The 21,544-nt window shown below is 36.9% G+C and overlaps 11 protein-coding genes across 11 annotated transcripts; 5 read left to right on the forward strand and 6 right to left on the reverse strand.

Annotated features, from left to right (window-relative positions):
- Positions 1-508: 508 nt before the first annotated feature.
- On the reverse strand, positions 509-973 carry GCK72_019667 (uncharacterized protein; the record flags this gene model as incomplete). The annotated part of the gene is made up of 1 exon (XM_003095604.2): positions 509-973. One exon carries the CDS (start codon positions 971-973, stop codon positions 509-511), a length of 465 nt encoding a protein of 154 aa, XP_003095652.2.
- Positions 974-4,149: 3,176 nt separating this feature from the next.
- On the forward strand, positions 4,150-4,664 carry GCK72_019668 (uncharacterized protein; the record flags this gene model as incomplete). Its single annotated transcript, XM_003095657.2, has 3 exons — positions 4,150-4,278; positions 4,333-4,489; positions 4,537-4,664. 3 exons carry the CDS (start codon positions 4,150-4,152, stop codon positions 4,662-4,664), a joined length of 414 nt encoding a protein of 137 aa, XP_003095705.2.
- Positions 4,665-5,282: 618 nt separating this feature from the next.
- On the reverse strand, positions 5,283-6,603 carry GCK72_019669 (uncharacterized protein; the record flags this gene model as incomplete). Its single annotated transcript, XM_053733154.1, has 6 exons — positions 5,283-5,469; positions 5,598-5,722; positions 5,768-6,187; positions 6,242-6,346; positions 6,400-6,481; positions 6,527-6,603. The coding sequence occupies 6 exons, from the start codon at positions 6,601-6,603 to the stop codon at positions 5,283-5,285; spliced, it is 996 nt and encodes a 331-aa protein (XP_053582067.1).
- Positions 6,604-7,135: 532 nt separating this feature from the next.
- On the reverse strand, positions 7,136-12,359 carry GCK72_019670 (uncharacterized protein; the record flags this gene model as incomplete). Its single annotated transcript, XM_053733155.1, has 4 exons — positions 7,136-7,200; positions 7,248-7,913; positions 7,959-8,046; positions 12,204-12,359. 4 exons carry the CDS (start codon positions 12,357-12,359, stop codon positions 7,136-7,138), a joined length of 975 nt encoding a protein of 324 aa, XP_053582068.1.
- GCK72_019671 (uncharacterized protein) lies at positions 11,754-12,452 on the forward strand (the record flags this gene model as incomplete). Its single annotated transcript, XM_003095614.2, has 3 exons — positions 11,754-11,882; positions 11,926-12,067; positions 12,115-12,452. The coding sequence occupies 3 exons, from the start codon at positions 11,754-11,756 to the stop codon at positions 12,450-12,452; spliced, it is 609 nt and encodes a 202-aa protein (XP_003095662.2).
- Positions 12,453-13,405: 953 nt separating this feature from the next.
- GCK72_019672 (uncharacterized protein) lies at positions 13,406-14,137 on the forward strand (the record flags this gene model as incomplete). Its single annotated transcript, XM_053733156.1, has 3 exons — positions 13,406-13,522; positions 13,574-13,742; positions 13,791-14,137. 3 exons carry the CDS (start codon positions 13,406-13,408, stop codon positions 14,135-14,137), a joined length of 633 nt encoding a protein of 210 aa, XP_053582069.1.
- A 256-nt stretch (positions 14,138-14,393) lies between these two features.
- GCK72_019673 (uncharacterized protein) lies at positions 14,394-14,921 on the forward strand (the record flags this gene model as incomplete). Its single annotated transcript, XM_003095608.2, has 3 exons — positions 14,394-14,501; positions 14,549-14,717; positions 14,776-14,921. 3 exons carry the CDS (start codon positions 14,394-14,396, stop codon positions 14,919-14,921), a joined length of 423 nt encoding a protein of 140 aa, XP_003095656.2.
- Positions 14,922-15,110: 189 nt separating this feature from the next.
- Positions 15,111-15,728, forward strand: GCK72_019674 (uncharacterized protein; the record flags this gene model as incomplete). Its single annotated transcript, XM_003095612.1, has 2 exons — positions 15,111-15,502; positions 15,566-15,728. 2 exons carry the CDS (start codon positions 15,111-15,113, stop codon positions 15,726-15,728), a joined length of 555 nt encoding a protein of 184 aa, XP_003095660.1.
- Positions 15,729-15,838: 110 nt separating this feature from the next.
- GCK72_019675 (uncharacterized protein) lies at positions 15,839-17,383 on the reverse strand (the record flags this gene model as incomplete). The annotated part of the gene is made up of 8 exons (XM_053733157.1): positions 15,839-16,036; positions 16,082-16,237; positions 16,283-16,438; positions 16,482-16,664; positions 16,733-16,837; positions 16,896-16,998; positions 17,055-17,203; positions 17,279-17,383. The coding sequence occupies 8 exons, from the start codon at positions 17,381-17,383 to the stop codon at positions 15,839-15,841; spliced, it is 1,155 nt and encodes a 384-aa protein (XP_053582070.1).
- A 723-nt stretch (positions 17,384-18,106) lies between these two features.
- GCK72_019676 (uncharacterized protein) lies at positions 18,107-19,198 on the reverse strand (the record flags this gene model as incomplete). Its single annotated transcript, XM_003095637.2, has 3 exons — positions 18,107-18,224; positions 18,275-19,060; positions 19,113-19,198. 3 exons carry the CDS (start codon positions 19,196-19,198, stop codon positions 18,107-18,109), a joined length of 990 nt encoding a protein of 329 aa, XP_003095685.2.
- A 637-nt stretch (positions 19,199-19,835) lies between these two features.
- GCK72_019677 (uncharacterized protein) lies at positions 19,836-21,367 on the reverse strand (the record flags this gene model as incomplete). Its single annotated transcript, XM_053733158.1, has 8 exons — positions 19,836-19,908; positions 19,952-20,106; positions 20,155-20,279; positions 20,324-20,438; positions 20,489-20,617; positions 20,665-20,712; positions 21,111-21,218; positions 21,266-21,367. The coding sequence occupies 8 exons, from the start codon at positions 21,365-21,367 to the stop codon at positions 19,836-19,838; spliced, it is 855 nt and encodes a 284-aa protein (XP_053582071.1).
- Between the last annotated feature and the right edge of the window lie 177 nt (positions 21,368-21,544).

Consider the following 21,544-nt stretch of genomic DNA (forward strand, 5'->3'; position numbering starts at 1 on the left):
CTTGTTATATTCAATATTTAATTTTCAGCATAACCCTCTCGAGAACCAATCGAAAATATAAAAAGTTTGTTAGATTTTTCACTAAAATTATGACGTTCTTCTATCCTTTCAGCGCAATCGGTCGTATAATTCGGATGAAAGAGGGGATCAATGTACAAAACATATATCTTAGCAATTCTAGAATGAAAATTGTCAGTCAAGCTTAGCTTGTGGTGAAAATGTATGTCTGTCCAGATTTCTTTATTATGAGCTGGGAGAAATTCTACTAGTCGACCACATCGGTTGGACAGACTCTTTTTTGAAAATTAACAATCTACAAATTATAATTGCCTCTATAACAAAACCAGTATTTTTAGAAGCAGCACTAATTGGGCCAACGCTTTGAAAATTGACACTCGGGATATGTGCCAGAAGAAAAGATGGAAAAGCATCGAATGTACAAATCATGACCGATTCAAGCAGGGCAATTCGTGTGGCCTAAAATTTGGAATGATTGGAAACACTGGCTTCAGGAGCAGTTATTCACTCTTGTAACCACGTGACTTGTAGAAACTCCATTACAATAATTCCAAACAAATAATCGGAAAACCAAAGATATAGTGAGAATTCCAATCAAAACATACATAATCTGTTCATACCATAACCAGTATTCATAATAACATTGACTGATAGCACACTTCAGATTGTCACAAGTCAATGGAACATCAATGACATATCCACAGAAACCAAAAAGAACGTATTGTTCAAAAACGATATAGCAGATAATAGTTGCAAAAACTGCAATAATGGGTATCCCCGAGCGATAGTTGTGATAGAAAACTGGAATGTAAGCAGCAATAACTCGATCCAAAGTAATCAAAAAGACAACAGTAGCTCGAATAGTTCCAAGAGTTAGAGAAGGCCAGAGGAGATAGAATATGAAGTTTTTGGAGTTGAAAATGGAAGACATTTGAAGAAGTAAGTAATAGAGCATGTTGAGGGCAACTGAATCAAAATGTTTTAATTGGCGAAGTAGAAAAAAGAAAGAAAGGAATGTTGGGAAAGAAAACTTACTGAATAGTGTGTAAACGAAATCTGCACCAAACCGGAAGTATATGAGAGACCAATCTTGTTTTATCGGGGACTTCCTCTTGAAAAAAATAGAGTACAACAAGAAAAAATTCAAAAAACAAGAAGTTTGAGCCGATAAAAAAGCGATAGACGCTACCACAATAACGCTAGCTGCGGGCATTCTTCTTTTGAATGAACAGTGGGAAGTTGAAAAGAAGAATGATGACAGAATGAAAGTAAAAAAGCAAGAAAATCTTCTAGTCACAGAATTGAACCGAAGTTTGTACTTTGTTATTAATGCTCCAGTGATAATGAGACGCATGAGAAAAAATATGAAGGTGTAGTTAGAGGAAACCAGAAGACCCTAACCTGTCTGTGACTCAGTTCCGTGGAATTTCGTCTATGCTCAAAGAAGATTTCAAATTAAATTAAATTAAAGATTCAAAGTATCGAAACAAAAACTTTTATCAAATTAAACCAATTTATTGCTTCAAGAAGTGAATGCATGTTGGGAGTTGATGTGTAGAGACGAAACTTGTTCGGAGTTTATTGATATGCATTTCATGAAACCTGAAAAATATCTGCCTGGAAATAGATCCTGATGTTTTTACCATAAATTTTGGACCGAAAATGCCGAATGAAATACATAGCTACCAAGGGCTCAAGACATGGATAAATGGACACGAAAATTGGTATCAGATGTTGCAATTCCGGAACGGTGAAGCCAAAAAGTGGAAAATAAAACAAGCAAGAAACGGGAAGATACATGAAGATAGTGGGAATACATGTTTGGATAACCAATGTTCGGAACAGTTGGTGTTGCATATTTTTTTTGCCAGTACTGGATAGACGTGTCTTGTTAAGACTACTGTAGGTCTTGATGCCGAAAAATAGGAGACAGGAAAACGTGGCACTCATCATTGGAGTCATTACACTGATTACTATTATAGATGGCCAGTGAATTATTCTCTCAGAAGCATTTTGGGAGTTGGTATAGAAATATTTGGCTGCGATATAAGCGAAATCTGTTGAATCGAGACAATAAACTTTCTGAAACTCAGGATTTAGTTCTATGTCTTTCAGCTCTGAAGGTCCATTGACGAAGAATGTCAGACTGCCCCAAACAGTAGAAAATCCAATGACCAGAATCAAGTATCGAGGAGCAGTTCTCCAAGAAAACTTCTCTGTCAGAGTTAGTGGAGTCGTCACAGAAATGAACCGATAATAAAATTGCACGGTCAGAAGACATAGAATCATGGCAAAGCAGGACGAGTAGATTGCTGAAAATGATCAAGATGAAAACTTCACTCTATTTCAGTGTTTCATTATGTACATACATATTGCAACGGTTCCATAAAATTTGGGCATTTTCCAGTGTTCCAGAACTGTGAAGATGACGAAAGTAGTTTCGGTGATATGGACGTTCTAAAAATTGACTTAGGGACGAAATGAATTCGGCACTGTGGCTAACAAATCAACTAGAGAAGATATTCAAACTTGAACAACGAAGTACATTTGTGCACATACAGCGCTACAGCACTACTGCATTCGAACAGACATTTTGATTGTTTGATACTCACCGGTTTGCACCAAAAATTGCAACATGAATAAAAAATGCCTAATGCCGAGAAACAGATCATCAAATATTTATAGCTTCCAAACTTTCTTTTGTCAGACTTTCCAATTAAAAATAATAAAAATGAATGAGAAGTTACAGACATAAAGAAACCAATTTTTTCAGTGATGAATGTTATTTCTAGCCATTTGTTCGAACACATGATTGGAAAGAATGCGTATTGGTCAAGAGATATAAGAGATTCACTTCCGTGCTCAAACTCAATCATGAATAACAATCTGATGTTTATCGTGTGGGTGCCGTGCTCTTTGATTCTCGAAGAAACGGGTAACGAAGCTCAATGCACACAGATTTTAGTATTCATTTTAATATTGAGTCTAGATTAAGATGACGTTTGTTTTACAATTAATAGGTTTAGCTTTAAAATTGGATCAGGGGATTCGAGAAACTTTGCTAGTCGATAAAAGTAAAAAATGTATTTTTTTCCGAAAAGCAACACTCTGAAAATCATTATGCCTCCGATAAAAATCCAGTTTTTTGAAACTGCACTCAACGGTTCAATCGTTTTAAAATTGATACTTTGGAAGTGAGCAAATAGAAATAATGGAAAAGTATCGAATGAACAGACAATATCCGTATCCAGGAGACTGATTCGAGCAACCTGAAATGGGAAAAATGTTTATATTTTTCTGATTGTGAGTAAAAGCAGAGTAAAAACTTACTCTTGAAACACCTTGACTCGTTGTTTTTTTTACAGTGACTCCAGATAACCATTAAATAAATGTACATGAATTATTTTTACCACAATCAGTATCCGGAGGTCTGTCTAGTAACGACTGCCGTGAACTTCACCATCAACTATTCCGGACTCTGGTTGTCCAAACTATTATTCCAACAGCGTTCAATTATTTTCCAGATGGTTGCTTGTTTTTGTTTCCTGTATTTGGTCTAAAAAGTGAAGTTATCGAAAATCTCGTTCCATTTACTGTGTCAATTTATCCTTGTTTTGAGCCGCTGGTAGCGATGTATTTCATCAAGAGCTTCAGGAAATGAATAATTGGTTGAGAATGTTAAAGTAGTTTTGTCAACATAAAAATTTAAAACTTTCAGGAGTTGTCACATGTCAGAAATACAAGGCACGTGTACAAGTATCAAATGTTGCAACTACGAATTGATACTGTATTCTTGTTTGTTTCAACAAATACGGATGACATTTAACAAATGAAGCGTTTTCCTTGAATTCTAGTTTGTTCAGAAATGGATAAGAGCGGAACGAATTTACGTGTTTTAGTGTTTATGACTATGCTTACTACTACTTTGACTGATAACATAACTCCTTGCAGCTTGATTCTTGCTCTTTTTTTGTTATCATGAAAAGAACGACATTCTTGAGGAATATTATAAAAGAGATGCCACAGAGCTCAATTCTCACAGTTTTCCAGAAGACCACAACTTCGGAATACATGTTAACACCTCGATTTTTCACTTTACAAATTTCTTTCGATCTTATGTTTAATTTCAGTATGGATAAATCGGAAGAACTTGAGTTGGTCCCACCAGAGCTTCGTCAAGCAGTTGAGTTTCAACACAACAATCCGATTCGAGTACGGAGCAGCGCTATGGTAGATATTCAGCAGTGCAGCGGAAATCCGGTAAGAAAACAAAACTGAATTATTATCCTTCATTTCACGATTTCGTGTTTAAAGTATACGCTCGAGAATGGAAAGATAGTATATGTCACGTTCTACACTCATCTGGATAAAAAAATGGTTGAAATGTATTTGCATGAAGCGTATGCGTTAGAAGAAATCGCTAGAAAAGCAGCAGAGCTTCTGCCAACTGTAGAATGGAAAGTGTGTTCTGGTAAGTTTCTAATTTATCTTTTACTCTTATTTTTTCTAGATTTACAGGTACGCAATACCAAGCTGATTTCGAATTCACTAGTTCCCATCAAGTCTGGAACTCCATCAGGACTACTCTATTCTACAAGTTCAATTTCCTTTTGGTCCACCTTGAACGTCGTCATCATTACTGTTAATGCTCCAAGATATGTGTTCGCTTAACAAATATTTGTTTATCGAGTCCTTGATTGGAAAACTCTAGTTGCAAGTAGAATGGTTCTGACATTGAATAAAGTTAATTAGACAATATCTGTTTATGTATGATTATCACATTCATCTTTTTTAATAAGGATGTTGGTTAAGACATTTCAAAATAATTTCAACTATGGCTTTACCCGACCACTTTAATAAAAGCATTCCTCATTGAAGCTGCGCAGTTTTCGAGTTCGCATGAAGAGTTTGCACTGTATAATGGAACTGAAAAAAGAAACTTTTGAGAAAACTGCAGGTCTACAGCTACATTTCTTTAATTTTTAGCGTAAAGCTCTAGGTCTGGAGTAGGAAAATTTAAGTTTTAGAATTCGTCTGAGGCAATTATTCACCCATTTTTTGATAATGGGTTTTACACATTTCTGATGGACGGGTTTCGAACTTGGTTCAAAATTTCACAAACTTGATCGATTTCTCACGCAGACACGTTTGTGAGAAGGCGAACACGAAAACGAGGAGAGGCCAGCCTGATGAAACGCCGAAGGAGGGACAGCCAGGTTGGTAGAAGAACTCGTTTTAAGGTTCAAACATGCGTTTATTTCTCTTCAAATGGGATACTCAAAGGAATCATAAGTGTTGTTTCTTTTTGGAAGGTCAGCCACGTTTCCATCAATATATCGGTATCTCATTGCAAACTTCTGTTGCCCGTTTCGGTTATAAAGGATCACTGGAGACGGATTTATCTTGGAGGTGTACGTCGTATTCCAAAGTGGTTGGGTCGTACAGCAATACCTGGAGAGAAAACATTAGTTGCATGAAATTCTGAGTTGCATATCAACATCATAACTACATTGAAAGAATTGTTGAAATATTGAGAGCCACTGTAAAACCTAGTTCTGGTATTGATCACTCTAGCTTACAATGGATTCATGATCCTTGGATCTCCCATATGTTTCACTTCATATCCGTTCCAAATACAACTAGAAGAGAAGGTGTATCCCTCAATATTTGTTACTTGCACTTGGATTGTTTTGTTTTTTGGAGCCTGGAAGTACATTTATGATTTTCGGTTTTGAGTTTTCGAGCTTACCTCTATAAAGAGTGTCAGGCGTTTGTATTCTGATTCAAAGAGCCATGGGAAACCAAAAGTGATTTCGAAATCACTCCAATTTGAGCTGGCGACTAATTTCTTTGAGAATCCACGTGGCACATCGTCACACAACTTTCCTCCGAAACCAGCAGGGCAGAAGCATTCGGAACAGTTTGCTGGATTTGTAACTCCTCCATTTTTGCAATTCAACTCAACTGGACAAGAGCAATTATAACTTTCATGGAGAGATCTCATGTCATAGAAAGTGACCAATCGATTTCCCATTGTTTCCCGATAAATTGTTTGTTTTGGTTCACTGACCGTCTGTGCAGTGTAGTGCATGGCACTACCGTATTCATATGGGATGTTATTGTAAGTTTGCGTGTCAGTGTATTTCATAAAGTTTACTTCGTCGGCGGACTGAAAGTCAAACAAAAAGTGGGATAGGCTCGGAATCGGGTCTTTGATACTTACATTAAACAACTCTGGTTTAACTATCAAGTAATCATCCCGATCGTATCTACTCTGGGTATGTGTTATACCCAGGGCATGGAGTTGTTCGTGTACTGCCTGTCCCGTCTATACTTTATTACAATCATTATCTAAAGTGTTCTTTTTGAAGCTTAGCTCACCGAATCACATCCGTTGCTCATTGTCACTTCCTGCACGCCCCCTCCTAATGATTTTCCGACTGTTGATGAGCAGTATCCACGACTGAACAATAACTGTATTGTATGTAACTCTCAAGCGTGAACTCACAATATAAACAAAACTCGATCCGTCGCCGTTATATCTTCCTTGAATTTGATACATGTTCTGGCACTGATGTACTTCATGGCTTGGTCAATGGAAAATTTTATACTAGGGGCCAACGAGTAATGGTATTCAAATGGTACCAGAGCATCCGGCCACTGTCTATTAGGATTAATCCTTACTTGACGTCTCGAACGGATTTTCTCATTAGATTTAGGGGTCCCATATATTGTTTTGCGCTCTTCTCTTTAATTGTTTTCTTTTACAATTCCAATAAAAATACAGAAGTTTACTTACTTCGATAATACAATATCTCCTTGAAACAATTCTGAATCCTTATCAAGGTTCCATTCTGTTCCTTCTTCAAATTGAGTGTTCTGACACAAAGTAAATAATAAAAAAGCTAGGAAAAGGCAGAGAAACATCAGTGTTCAAAAACAGTGAACAATTTCATTTCGGCTTTGATTTATACAGATGGACCTAATCAGAATATTCAAATTTCCACATTTCAAAATGTGGTTCAAATTCATTTACATAAAATACATATATTTAAGCAAATAATTATGGTTCATGAAGCAGTTACAAAAATTTACTTCTTCTTATATGAAGGAAAATTCAAGTTGTTGTTTGCATACTTGAAACTTGTCCTCTTTTCTTATACTTCTGGCAGGTCACAACTTCTGAAAATCAGTGTTTGATAATCTCAAACCAAAGAAATCTTGAATACCAATTATTCTTGTTCTGAAAATCTTGATGAAATACATTGCCACCAGTGGCTCAAAACACAAACAGAGAGCCACAGATATCGGCACAAAGTTTCTCATAGCTTCACTTGTCAGACCGAATAACGGAAATAAAAACGTACTACCAACTGGTAAATACATGAAGACACTGGGAATCAGAGTTTGAATGACCAAAGTTCGGAACAGCTGGTTTTGAAGTTCACGGAAATCGACACTAGTCATCATAGTTAGCTCATTGAGATGAGCATACGTCTTCACACCAAAATATGTCATGGAACCGGAAGAAAGAGTCATAAAACATGTAAAAACAGTAATTGAGAAGAGTGAAGGGATATGCATCCTTGTTTCTCCTGTCAATGGATCAGTATAATAGTACTGTATTCCCACATATGAAAAATCATCTGGTTGCATACAGTAATCTCTTTTGAATTCAGGTATCAAAACTTCGTCTTTAATAGAAGAGGAGCCGTTTACGAAGTATGTCAAACTGAACCATATAAAATAACTGATCAATACAAGGAGAGCCCAAATTGGAAAGTTTCTCATAGAAAATCGAGAAAGCTTTGACGGACGAGTGACTGATAAGAACCGGTAGTAGAAATGAGTAGTGAGTGAAACGAGCATCATTCCATAACAGCCACAGTAAATAGCTGAAAATGTACGCTGTTGTTTTATGAATATGAGTTACTACTAACACAGCGCCGTTACTCCAAGATGTTTATTAAACCCTGTCACTTTTCTGATGTTGAACACAGCAAACGAGACCTCAGAGAGATGAATATTCTGGAAACAAAAATCAATAACGAATTTTTGAAATACTTACCGGTTTACTCCAGTAATCGCAACATGAATAGTAAATTCCACATGTTGAGAATGAGAACATAAGATATTTATATAATAGTTTCCAAAAGTCTTTTTCGGCATTTCATATATCAAACATTGGAGAATCAAATTGAGAGTAACAGATAGTACAAATCCAATAATTTCAGCGTACACGGTCTAGCCAGATAGTCGAGCACATTTTAGTGTTTTTGAGAGTGTCTGTTAATGTTTTGAGCGATGGGTAGCGGAGTTTGAAGGGTTCTCTTGGGATTACAGTAGTCTTATGATGTTTTGATAGACATGTATTCTACCAAGAAAGTATTCACGTTCAATAACGTTACCGATTGCATCAGTAGTTGCTCAAAATAATTCTTGAATATGTGCTCAAAAACTTGGCTGGACTTTACTTTCTATGCCGAAACTATTGGTTTTGCACTATCTCTTATACTGAATATGATCCTTCATTGTTTGATTTCTGAAATGCCGAAAAGGACATTCGGAAGTTACAAATATCTGCTGTTCGCTTTTTCGGTTTCTGGAATTTTCTATTCTTCTTGTAATTTTTGGACCAAACCGGTAAGTTTCCTGATGATCCGTTTCGTCTTCAGGGACAAGTCTAGACATTGAATCTAGTAGTTCAAAGCGGTCTAATTTCTAGAACTCCCATATCACTGATGCATCCTTCAACGTTTTTAATGTTAGGAGCTCGACAGGATTCTCTAAATCATGGGGAACCGTTTCATTGGGTAAGTGAATCGGAAAACAATAGGATAGCCCGCAACTGGACATCCAAGATGTCATCTCAACAGACTTTAATCTATTCCAGCCGTTTACTGCTCTTGTTATGGAACCATGCTTTCTTTGCTCACTGTCCATTTCTACTACCGTTTTCTATCTGTCACCTGTCCATCAAAGCTATCAAGGTTTTCCATGAGAAAACTTCCGCTTTGGTTCATTCTCAACCTTGTGAATTTCACGCTGTGGTTCATATTGGTGTACTGTGTAAATGGTCCCTCTCTCATGAAGGATGAAGTATTGAAATATGAATTCAACAAATCCTATTGCCTCAATCTTGATGAGTTTTCTTATGTTGGACCACAGTACTTTTATTAGGTTGGTTCATAATTTTCTGCAATTTTCGAGCTTGCCGGTTGTCGTTTTGTTTTCTTGGCACAGGATTAGTTTTTCGATGTGGTTGTTTTTGGGTTTGGTAGACCTACTCAAGTACTTGTTACAGTTTCAAAGTTTTACTCCTTGCTTTTTTTTTCGCCGAGAACGGAGCTTTGATTTACACGCAACCTTTTGCGTTTTTGAAACGTTATTTTGTTTTCATTCGTTTCTGGTCTAAAAATCATGCCATCCAAAACGAAGTTGCTGATGTATGTTAACAAGGGTCTCCTAGTTCCAACGCAAATACATCTTAATTCAAAAGATTTGACAAACAAAACTTGGATCTGACTGAAACAATTCTTCTCTTTCAGCAGTCAGAGCTAGATTTGGAGTTATTGCAGCGAACCGTTGAAGCGGATCTGTATCAAACCACCCTTAGGTTGTCAGTTTCTTTTAGGGTGACTTATGTAACTGTAGTTCATGGATGGAAACAAATTATCGGAATGAGAAAATTCGTCGTAACATACCACACGTTTTGAAACAACATGAGATGGCACATCACATGGACCTAAGTTGGTTCATAGTACTTTTATACCAAACACACGTATGGTCGAGCTGTTTATTTGTTAGAAATAAGTAGTTGGGTTGTTACTCTAACGATGTGAGGAAAGTAGAATGTGTGGACTAAGATTTGCGCGTTCTGGATGTTCTCAAACCGAAAAAAGTGGTTTTTTGAATCTGGTACTCAGTATTCTGGGTGGAGTGGTGGAAACTCCTGAACGAAAACAGGGAAGTAACATCAGATGTTTACGTTTCTTATTTTGATAAATTTAAAATCATGTGACTTCGGGACGGGGAGATATAACAAAACGGCGTTTTCAGTATGACAAAGCTTTTTCATGTGTTGGGAAAGTAACCCACAACAAACTGTTGCCATCTGGCTGGACAACACTTTTTTATTTATCGTATTAATCCAACCTTGTTTTCTTTAATTACAAACATTTTGCCTGACTTCAACGGCATTTTAATAGGAAAGAATCCAAATAAAAAGGGGATATCAAAAAGAAGCTAGTTTCCTTTTTCAGTGATCTCGAATACAGTACCGCCCAAAAGGTTATCAACTTTGGCTGTTTTCAGTTGAAAATGACCAACTTTGAGAGTGTGTCATGGTAATATTGATTGTTCCACAAAGTAGATTTTTGATGAATCATACAGAACAAAGGTAGATCTTCATTTCTGTAGTTGACAACTTTTTTGTACGGACACTCCCTAGCAAGTTACGTATCGACAAAGTAATTTCTCCCCCAAATCGACCCATTTCAGTGCAAAGATAGTGCGATTTTTGAGATGTCGTCTTAAAATGACCATAACTCTCTAGGAAGTGCTCGTACAAAAAAGTTGCCAACTACAAAAATGAAGATCTACCTTTGTTCTGTACAGTTCATTAAAAATCTACTTTGTGGAACAATCAGTATTACCATGACACACTCTCAAAGTTGGCCATTTTCTACTGAAAACAGCCAAAGTTGATAACCTTTTGGGCGGTACTGTAGATGGTCTAAGCGAAGAGAATCAGTAAGCTACCAAAATCTTGTCAGAAGACTTCCAATGCTGATAAACAGTATTTTGAATTCTAGAAATCTTTCTGGATTTGAAAAAATAAAATCAAAGTTTTATCGAAAAATTGCAGAAAATTATGTACCAACCTAATATTATGATCATACAACAGGAAATACTAGAATTCATATCCCATCATTTATAGCTGCAGGTAGCATGTTCTTCGTCATGACCTTCACTTTTGGCTCTTTAACCTATTTCGGCACAAAAACATATGCGTACCTCAAAAACCTTGGAGTTCTATCTGGTAACGACTGCCGTGAACTTCAGAATCAACTATTCCGGACTCTGGTTGTCCAAACGATTATTCCAACAGCGTTCATGTATTTTCCAGTTGGTTGCTTGTTTTTGTTTCCTGTATTTGGTCTAAAAAGTGAAGTTATGGAAAATATCGTGCCATTTACTGTGTCAATTTATCCTTGTTTTGAACCGCTGGTAGCGATGTATTTCGTCGAGAGCTTCAGGAAGAGAATAATTGGTTGAGAAAGTTAAAGTAGTTTTGTCAACATAAAAATTTAAAACTTTCAGGAATTATCACATGCCAGAAATACAAGAAACGTGTAAAAGTATCAAATGTTGCAACTACGTATTGATACTGTATTCTTGTTTGTTTCAACAAATACGGATGACATTTAACAAATGAAGCGTTTTCCTTGAATTCTAGTTTGTTCAGAAATGGATAAGAGCGGAACGAATTTACGTGTTTTAGTGTTTATGACTATGCTTACTACTACTTTGACTGATAACATAACTCCTTGCAGCTTGATTTTTGCTCTTTTTTGTTTATCATGAGAAGATCTACATTCTTGAGGAATATTATAAAAGAGATGCCACAGAGCTCAATTCTCACAGTTTTCGAAATATCTCAATTTCGAAATACATATTGAACAGCTTGATTTTCCACTTTGCAAACTTCATTCGATCTTATGTTTCATTTCAGTATGGATAAATCGGAAGAACTTGAGTTGGTCCCACCAGAGCTTCGTCAAGCAGTTGAGGATGAACACAACAATCCGACTGATGTATGGAAAAGCGGTATGGGACAACTTGTACAGTGCAGCGGAACTCCGGTATGGAAACAATGTTGTATCGTTTCACGATTCCGTGTTTAAGGGAAAGAAAGTATACGTCACATTCTACACTCATATGGATAAAAAAATGGTTGCAATGCGATTGGAAGATGGGATTGCGTTAGAACAAATCGCTAGAAAAGCAGCAGAGCTTCTGCCAACTGTAGAGTGGAAAGTGTGTTCGGGTAAGTTTCTAACTTATCTAGTATTATTTTCATTTCCAAATTTGCAGGTACGCAATACCAAACCGATTTCGAATTCACTGGTTCCAGACAAGTCTATGACTCCATCAAGACTACTCTAATCTACAAGTTCAATTACCTTTTGGTCCGCCTTGAACGTCTTCATCCCGTCAGACCATTTGATCAGGAGGCAAATTGCAATGAGTGTCGTCAGATGATTCTGGGACATCGCTTCAAATGCACCGAGTGTGCTGACTTCGACATCTGCCAGAGATGTGAAGCTAGATCCATTCATCCAGAGCATGCCATGCTTCGTATTGTCAGCAAGGGAACAACTCACATTCCACACTACATTACCGCAAATGCTCCAAGATATGTGTTCGCTTAACAAATGTTTGTTTATTGAGACCTTGATTGGGAAACTCTAGTTGCATGTAGAATGGTTCTGCCTTTGAATAAATTTAATTAGACAATATCTGTTTATGTATGATTATCAAATTTATCCATTTTATAAGAGACCTGCTGTTAGTTAAGACACTTCGAAATCATTTCAGACTATGGCTTAACCCGACCACCTTAAAAGAAGCATTCCTCTTGGAAACTGAGCAGTTGCCGAGTTCGCTTGGAGAGTTTTACTGTATAATGGAACTGTGAAAACATTTATCTTTGTCTCACAATAGCGATTGTTTATGGAGTGTATAGAGTAGTTCTTTATTTTTGTGTTTGACAAATTTTGTACAGTCACATCCTAAGAAGTGTAAACACATGTAAACAGCTCGAAAATCTTTCCTTTTAGCACTGAAAAAGGGCAACAACTGCGAGATATAACTTTGACGATTGATAACTTCTTAGAATGTGCCTATAAAAAACTGTCAACTACAAAAATGAAGTTTTAGTTGTTGTGATCTATATACTCCATAAACAATCGATATTGTGATACAGTCCGGGAGGATGTCTCACACTCAAAAACTTGACCATATTTAACTTAAAGCTGCAAGTGTTGCATTCTTTATGGAAAGTACTGTAATTACAATAGTTTTTACGATTTTAGAAATATCTGGTACTCTCAACTAGCCTGTGTGTGAAAAGAATTGTTGATTTTGTGTACAAGAGCGGAACCGAATTCCGTTCTCCATTTTTATGACAAGATTGGTACAAGGAACTGATAGCGAAACTATTTTTCGTTTGATTTTTGCTCGAATTTCCACCTTATCAGTTTTTGAACAGTATTCAAGAAACACTATAAAATGGGTTCTATGTTGAGAGAGTTGTCATATTTCTTATTTTTCTGTTGAGGCGGAGAGCATTCCTTTCATAAAAATACTTACGTGATGTTTCAGAATGGATATATTAGATGAATTGGAACTGGTTCCGGCAGAACATCGTCAAGAAGTCGAAAATGAATACAAAACTCAAAAAAACTACGAGGAAGCAGTTAGGACTCTTGAATACCGCTCAGTAAACGTTAAAAGCCTTTTTCCATAGCTCAAAATATTTTTAATTTTCCAGATAACAACTTCGGCTTCGGAAAATTCGAAGAAGTTGGTATATGTCACATTTTATACGCATTCGGACAAAAAAGTAGTTCAAATGTATTTGAGTGAAACTCATGCTCTGGAACAAGTTTCTGGAAAAGCAGCCGAGTTGCTCCCAACAATACAGTGGAGAGTGTTCTCGGGTATTCTTCTGAATTCTCTAAAAACTTTCCATGTATTATGATTTCCAGGCACCCAAAATCAAGCGGATTTCGAATTCACAAGCTCCCATCAAGTCTGGAACTCTATCAAACGCACTCCAATCTGCAAATTCTACTACCTTCTGGTCCATCTTGAACGTCTTCATCCTGTCAGATTCGATGATCAAGAAGCTAATTGCGATGTGTGTCATCAGAAGATTTTTGGACATCGCTACAAGTGTACAGAGTGTGCAGACTTTGATATCTGCCAGAAATGCGAAGCAAAATCTCTGCATCCAGAGCATGCCATGCTTCGAATCGTCAGAAAGGGAACAACTAGAATTCCTAATTATATTACTAGTAATGCTCCAAGATATGTGTTTCCTTCTGTGTACTAACTATTGACTGATTGAAATTTGTATCATTAATTTTCTTGAACAACCGTTTTAATAACAAAGTAAAATGCTAGTTCTGGAATTTTTGAATGTTTTCTCGGTTAATGACATTTCCAATAAAAGTGGCGATTTTTCATACACATGCTTTCTCCGTCGTTTTATGCGCTGATAAGACACTGCTACACTTTCAGTTTCAATTTCTGAAAAGTTTAACAAAGTATTCCTTACTCTTCATTATTGATTCAATTCATTTCTCAGAATGAATCTCTCAGCAGAACTGGAGCTTGTCCCATTTGAGAAACGTGAGCAAGTCAAGGAAAGTTTCATGAATTTAGTTGAACGTGATCTTCTTTGTAATCGATTGAATGTTAGTACTGTTTGAAAACTGATAATTCATAATTATTCTGTTTTCAGTCAAGATGGTGGAATACTGAAAGGCCAACTTCATGTCTTAATATCACATTTATTACGAAAGAGAAAAGAAAAATCGTGCAAATTCAATTTGTAGAAGAACAAATATTCAAAATAGTGGAGCAGCAAGCTGAAATTTTATTTCCCAACCGCAAGTGGAGGATGTTTTGTGGTGGGTGATGACATTAAAAACCTGGTTTCACTACAATGAATATCATGAAAATTTTCAGGTTTCAAGAACGAAGAAAACATCGAATTCACAAATTCTGAACAACTTCGCGAGTCCATAAGACAATCACCAATGATTGGGCTCTCTTACCTTTTTATACGTCTCGAAAGAAGTGATCATGATTCCCGTAATTGCTCAATTTCCTAGCCGGTTTTCGTCATTTCGTTGTTTTTTTTTCGTTCATAAAATAAAGATAAACAAAGTGTGTCTTTTAGTGGTGTTCACGTGTACCTGTTCTTTTTTTTTTGCAAAAGATAAGATCTGTTATCTTGATTTCATCGCTATATAAGTTTCTCCAAAATCCTAAAAGTTCAGTTTGAGTGATCCAAACCACAAATGATGAAACTCGTATTGGTTGGGTTGCTCCTGGTACACTCCACCTATGGTATCCACAAAAAACAGACAATTGGGAGAGAAACTTGTCTGGAAGTCATCAACCATGTCAGAGCCAACTACGCGAAGGAGCATGGAATCGCAAACATGAATGAATTGGGTTATGACAAGAAATTGGAGGAAAAAGTTGAAAATCTGCTCCGGAATTACGATGGATGTCCACAACCATCCATAATTTCTCAGAATAGATTTGACACTTTTTTGGATATGGAAAACGGAGAGAAATCGGACTTGATCAAGTTTATTTCTGGATCCGGAAGTTCAATGATGGCATGTGTTCAGTCAGTTTGCTCAAAAACCGGAAAACCGGTTTTCAGTATTATCACTGACGTCAAGTGAGTTTATAGATTATAGAGTGATTATAGAGTGAACGAGCAGATATATCGGTACTATTTCAGCAGCACTCCCGCCATCAAAGGATCACCAGGAGCCAAGTGTCCATCCAATAGAATCGCCGGCTACAAAGGACTATGCGCTCAGAAAACTGGTCACAAAGGATATGCTCGTAAAATTGGAGTGTTCGGTGGTGTTGGTAGAGTTATTGAGGGCTGGTTTGACTGAGAAGAAATTTATGACCGCATATAAATATTTTTTGAATAAACTATAAAATTACGTGTTGTTTCCTTTCCACAAGAATGAGAACACATCGAAAACTACAAAAACTCTCAAAACTAAATTTTGTCGAATCTTCTTGGCGAGAAAAGTGAGACGTCCACCGTTGTTTTTTCCTTTCCAGCAGCCATTTCTGCAAGAGCTCTTCCGATTCCAGGAGCCACTTTAAATCCAGATCCTGATCCACATCCACCGACTAAAACATTAGGATGGTTGGGAGAAATTGGGCCAATTACATAATGATGATCCGGGGAGCACTGAAATGAATGATACACAGGAAGCCAATTTTTCAAAAGGGTTACCGTATATTTGCACTTGTCTACTTTGTATGGTTTTGATCCATCAATTATTGGCATGTGCTCTTTGATAAACTTGGCAGGAAGATTGATAAGTTCTCCAGATTGTTCATCCGGATGGTTCAAGTCCCCCCTAAGAGCATCTCCATCATCGGTGAGGAACTGAAAATTGAATTATCCGGAGAAATTAGAAAAAAGCTAACATACTTTCAGATGTCCCGGATAATCAACATCTGGTAATCCCAGATATTCTTCATGTTTTTCTAGATCTTTTACTATCAATACAGGCATGTGCTCTTCATTTACAAGATGACTATCCTTCTTTTCCTTTGGTTTCCAGTAACACACAGCTAGGCTAGTTGGCTGGAATACATTATTATTTACAAACTTCAGAAAGTTTTCCAACCTTGATCTCAAAATTAATGTTTGGGAATAGCTTAGTGATCCAACATCCGACAGTATAGATTAGCTTGTTAGTCGTGTATGAACAGACTTTAGTAGTGACAGTAATTTCGGCGCCATTTTTTTCCTCGTGACTAACGAACAACTCGTTTTCATGAATCGTACCACCAAGAGTTTTGAACTCTTCCTGAAACAAAAAAGCTATTAACTTATGTTTGTTCAAATGACAATTTTCATAATATGTTTCTGTCTCACCTGAAAAGCGCTGAGCCATTTATCGGCATAGATCACTCCACCCATAGGATCAATCAACCCTGTCCAACTATCATCAAACTTGAATTGTGGGTAATGTTTGGAAATCTAAAATTTTATTTGTTATGAAACAAGAGTTTCAAGTGGCTCAGTGCTAAATCATTACCTCAGATCCGGTCACTACTGAATGATCAATGTTATGTTTCTTCAAATGACCGGATATCGAATTGACTTGATTTCCAGTAGCAGTCCATAATAATCCAAGTTTACTAAAAAAAACTTTAAAATATGTAGTAACATTGTAGTTCAAGAAGAAAATACCCACTTCCAAAGTTTTTCATTTCGTTTCTTCTCCAGCTTTGCAATTTGAGAATATGAGTCTCCAACAAGTGGAACATATTCCGGATCGGTGTGTGCATAGCGAATGATTCGGCTTTTTCCGTGAGAGCTTCCTTTGGAATGGCCTAGTGAGAACTGTAATTGAGTTTGTTAATGCAGACTAGGCCACCAACGTGCCACCAACGTGCCAGAAACAAAAGAAATACCGACCTGCTCAAGAAGTAAAGTACGTAATCCAAGTTTCTGGCAATGGTATGCAGTGCATGATCCAAAAATTCCAGCACCAACAACAACTACATCAAAGTGAGAAGCCATGACTCAAAGACTGTATGAGAAAGAACTAGAATAAAAGAAAAAAGAGCGGGAATCCACACAGGGTGTAGCGTTATATTGAATCAGAAAAATACAGATAAAAAGAAAAATGAAGATAAGAAAAAATGCGGCTACAACATTCATATGAATTATCAACTACAACATTCAGAATAGAGAGACAACAGACAACTGAACAAATGCTACTTTCTGACAGTCTCTCTTCTTGTTTGTTCATATTTTCGAGATAACAGGAAATGGTGATTTGTGTGTAGTTTGAAAACTAGAATCACTTTTGATTTTCATAAAAACTAAATGCAGTTTGTTCTGCTTATCTGAAAGATTGTGAGAACAAAACGAAGCATTCTAGTTTCAAGTGGTGAACAATTAAATTTTGAGAAATTTTGAAATATTGCGATAACCCATTTAAAAGCTAGTTCATATATTTTTTCTCACAAAATGAGAATGACACCCATCACAAGAGAAATAGACATTGAGAGATAGTAAGAGGCAACCTCATAGAAGACACAATTTCACACTCTTTTTGTTGACTCAAGAGTGAGAGAGAGGCCCATTCGGATACTCTCTTGTGTTTTATGCAACACAGTATAATTTATGTTTCACTCAGCGCAATAGGAGAAGTAGGACACGAAAGAAACATCATAACAAAAATTATTTATTGTGTTCAAAAATAACAGACCCAATACACGTAATCAAATCAAATGACAGTTATGATACCATGAATTGTACGTCCCTAGCTAATTCATCGAGCTGAACACTTCCTATTGTACCATTATGTGCTAATATTTGGAAATCGCAATGAATATATCGTTGTTTGCCACAAATTCTGAAAATAAACTACTGAGAATACTTGAAATTGAGAAAATATAAACTCACATCTTCGGTTGAGACCATCCGAAATCTCTTTCAATGCGAAGTGCTCCAGGAAGAACCAAATCTCTCGTTAACTTTTCACTCTTTATAGATAGAAACTCAAGATTAGGATATTGTCCAGATTTCCAATTCTCGAAGAAGTTGATGATATCTTGATCGGTCAAGAGGGATCCGTCAAGCTCGATAGCTACACAGTTTCTCATAGATAACAGTTTCTGTGGGGTGACCCATTTCGCGTTGAAAATGAACAAAGATTTTGCCACAAATTGAATTGAGTTATTCTTTCCGAAATCCTCCGAAAGTTTCTCTCCCAACATTAGTTCATCGGTAACTGTGAGTTTTTCGAGAATCCATTTAACGTTATTCTCCTGTAATGACTTGCAAGCGATTTCCAGAACATTAATTTCAGACTGACGGGAGATAATCTCATGCATCACCAACAAAAAAGCATGTGTCGGCACTGAAGCATCAGATCTCACGGAGTACGTTGGGCATCCGAACAGTTTTGAAAGATGAGAGAAGATAGTCCTCAATCTTGCAAATCTGTCCTCCCACAGACATGTCATCTTGTTCCTCGAGTCCATATAAATCATGTTCTGATTTTTCTCAAATGTTCGGAAACCGGTCACATTTTCCACTTCATCGGCGCGGAGTTTTTTCACTTCAAACTTGAAATCGTCGTTGATTCTAACATAACTTAAGTTAAAATTCAACTCCAATTTAAAATTCTTCGTATTAGTTAACTTGATTGCGGCAGCAGCTTTTTGAGAGCATTGGGAAAATTCAAATCTAGAAATACATAATAATAGAAATGATTATCTGAATAGTAATTAAAACTCACAATTCTAAAACACTGAAATGTCGAAGAACTTTGTTCAGTGGGATGGATGGCATATGAAGAAGTTTTACAGGGATAATTATTGCCATAATTTAAATACAATTAGTAAACGTAGAAAAAGTTTAAAGTCACGCGTTCTATTGATTGGAAGAGGTGGCGGACCGAAGTATTAGAGATGCGGAACACAAGAGACACCAGACAAAGCGGTCAGGTCCCCGTCCGGCAGCTGTTATTCGACCTCTTCTCGTTGGATGACCCTCTCCGGATGGTCTCTCCTTCTCAATAGCAGAGTAGGCCTTCATATAGGCTGCCCTAGTTGAAAGCCAAACACCGAACCTGATAAAATCATACCATATTATATCAGCTACATGATTTAACTTTCCGAGTGTTTTCATTATTATTACAAAGCTCAAGTAGAGGTTCTAGGAATTGGTGGTTTCCGAATAATTAATTGAAGTTTCAGATTATCAACTTTTAACTGTGAATTTAATGACGTTCCTGATGAATCAGGTGTTGAAAATTCCGTATTCTGGCTCCAAGAACTTTTGTAAAACACGAGTAATTTGTTCCAGATGTTTAGATACTTTTTAGAGGAACTATGTGTTCTTATAAAAAAAATTCTTGGGTTGTTGAATTGTTTTTGTTCAAGGTGAAATTAGAGCAGCAATAAAAACAAAACATACTAAAAACTAGACATGTCCACACTTTTTCATTAATATGTTGAAGTTATGAAGGAACTACACCACAAATATATCCAACGAATCCTGCGCTTCCGGTAGTTGAAGAATTCACGCCACATCTGAACAAGGTATCATTTTAAATCATGTTTTAGTGACTCTCACGTGTAGTCATCAACACTTTGAGTCACTCTTGTGGAAGTATTGAAAGATAAATGAAGACAACTTGAGTTGAAAGTTCCTCCCCCACTTGGTTGGCCAACACCCCAAATGTAACCGGTGGGGTTTGCTGAGAGCAAAGGATCAGTGAAGTCGAATCCCTGTAAGGAAGACATTTCGAATGACAAAATCAGGCGATAGAAACTCACAGCTGTAGTGTTGCACAACGAGGACTTTTGAGTTTTGCAAGCTTCCTTACGCTGCCCATTTATCCAAAAGCCCACTGTCGTCCAGGCTGACCATAGTGGCGAGCCGATCATTGGTATCACTACGTCTGAAAGTGTCCATGGGAATGTCTCTCATTGATATCAATCCCACCTATAATATAATTATACTCGTCCACATTTTCCAATCCACTCAGCACACCACCATAGTTCGTCTGACACAAGGATTCTGCTTGTGGATTCGTTACGAATGGGATTGTTGGAACAACCTAAAACTGTTTACTTCAAGTGTTTCCTCTGTTCCACTTATTTAACTGACTCCAATACACCACTTTCCTTTGGGTCTTGTAAACATTGTGAAGTTAGAGGGACAAGATGGGCATGGAGTGAATTTCCATACTCCGTTTGCATTGGTTATATTACAGATTTGGTTCGGTGGACCATTTGTCTGAAATGTATGGACAGTTCAGTCTTATTCTTTTTCATTAAACTGACTATCATTGAGTTGTCTTCCGAAGATTCATAGCACATGGTGGTGTTCATCTGGAATCAAAATTAAATTTCATTTTTTACATACTTGTCAAATGACGGGCCGGGCCTAAAAAGCTTCGGCCCGTCAGGCCCGTCTTGTCAGGAATATGGGATTTTTGAGAAAAATTTTCAATTTTTTTTTTCAATTTTCAATTTTTCATGCGGAAAAATTGACAAAAAGACACTCATATTATTCTATGAGAAAAGTCTGAGTTCATCTCAGTACACCTTAATCAAATTTGAAAAAAAAATTGAAAAAAAATTGAAAAAAAAATTCCCTCCAAAAAGACGGGCCTGACGGGCCGGGCCGGGCCGGGCCTGACGTTTTGAAAAAAAAGCCCGGCCCGGCCCGGCCCTTGACAAGTATGATTTTTTAGGTGGCACTAGTTAACTGTTTTAGCAACTCATACCTTGAAAGCAACTTTTTGACCATCACTCTTATCGGTTTCCGTCACTTTTGACAACTGGCCAACATCAAATATATGACAGTCGTCTGCTTCGGAAGCACTGTACACCGCCTGCAGATCAAATTCATCTGACTACTGTAACTTTCCGAAAAACTCACCATACACGAATCCAGTTCATAACAGTAATCGATACAAGACTTGAAATCTAAGCTATTTTTAGACATGCTCTCTTCCTGAGGTCTTCCAAATATTACAATCATTTTATCAGGAGTCTAAAAACTGTTCTAATTCGACTTTTCAGATGAAGCAAGGATAACCAACTTACCGTTAAAGATGCACATAACATTAAAATAAATAAAATCATATTCATTTTCGGATGTTTCGATTTTTTGAAATATGAAAAGAATATGTGTTTTCATCGAAGAATGAACATGAGG

This window comes from Caenorhabditis remanei, chromosome V (assembly GCF_010183535.1).
Source record: "Caenorhabditis remanei strain PX506 chromosome V, whole genome shotgun sequence".
Taxonomy (NCBI): Eukaryota; Metazoa; Nematoda; class Chromadorea; order Rhabditida; family Rhabditidae; genus Caenorhabditis; species Caenorhabditis remanei.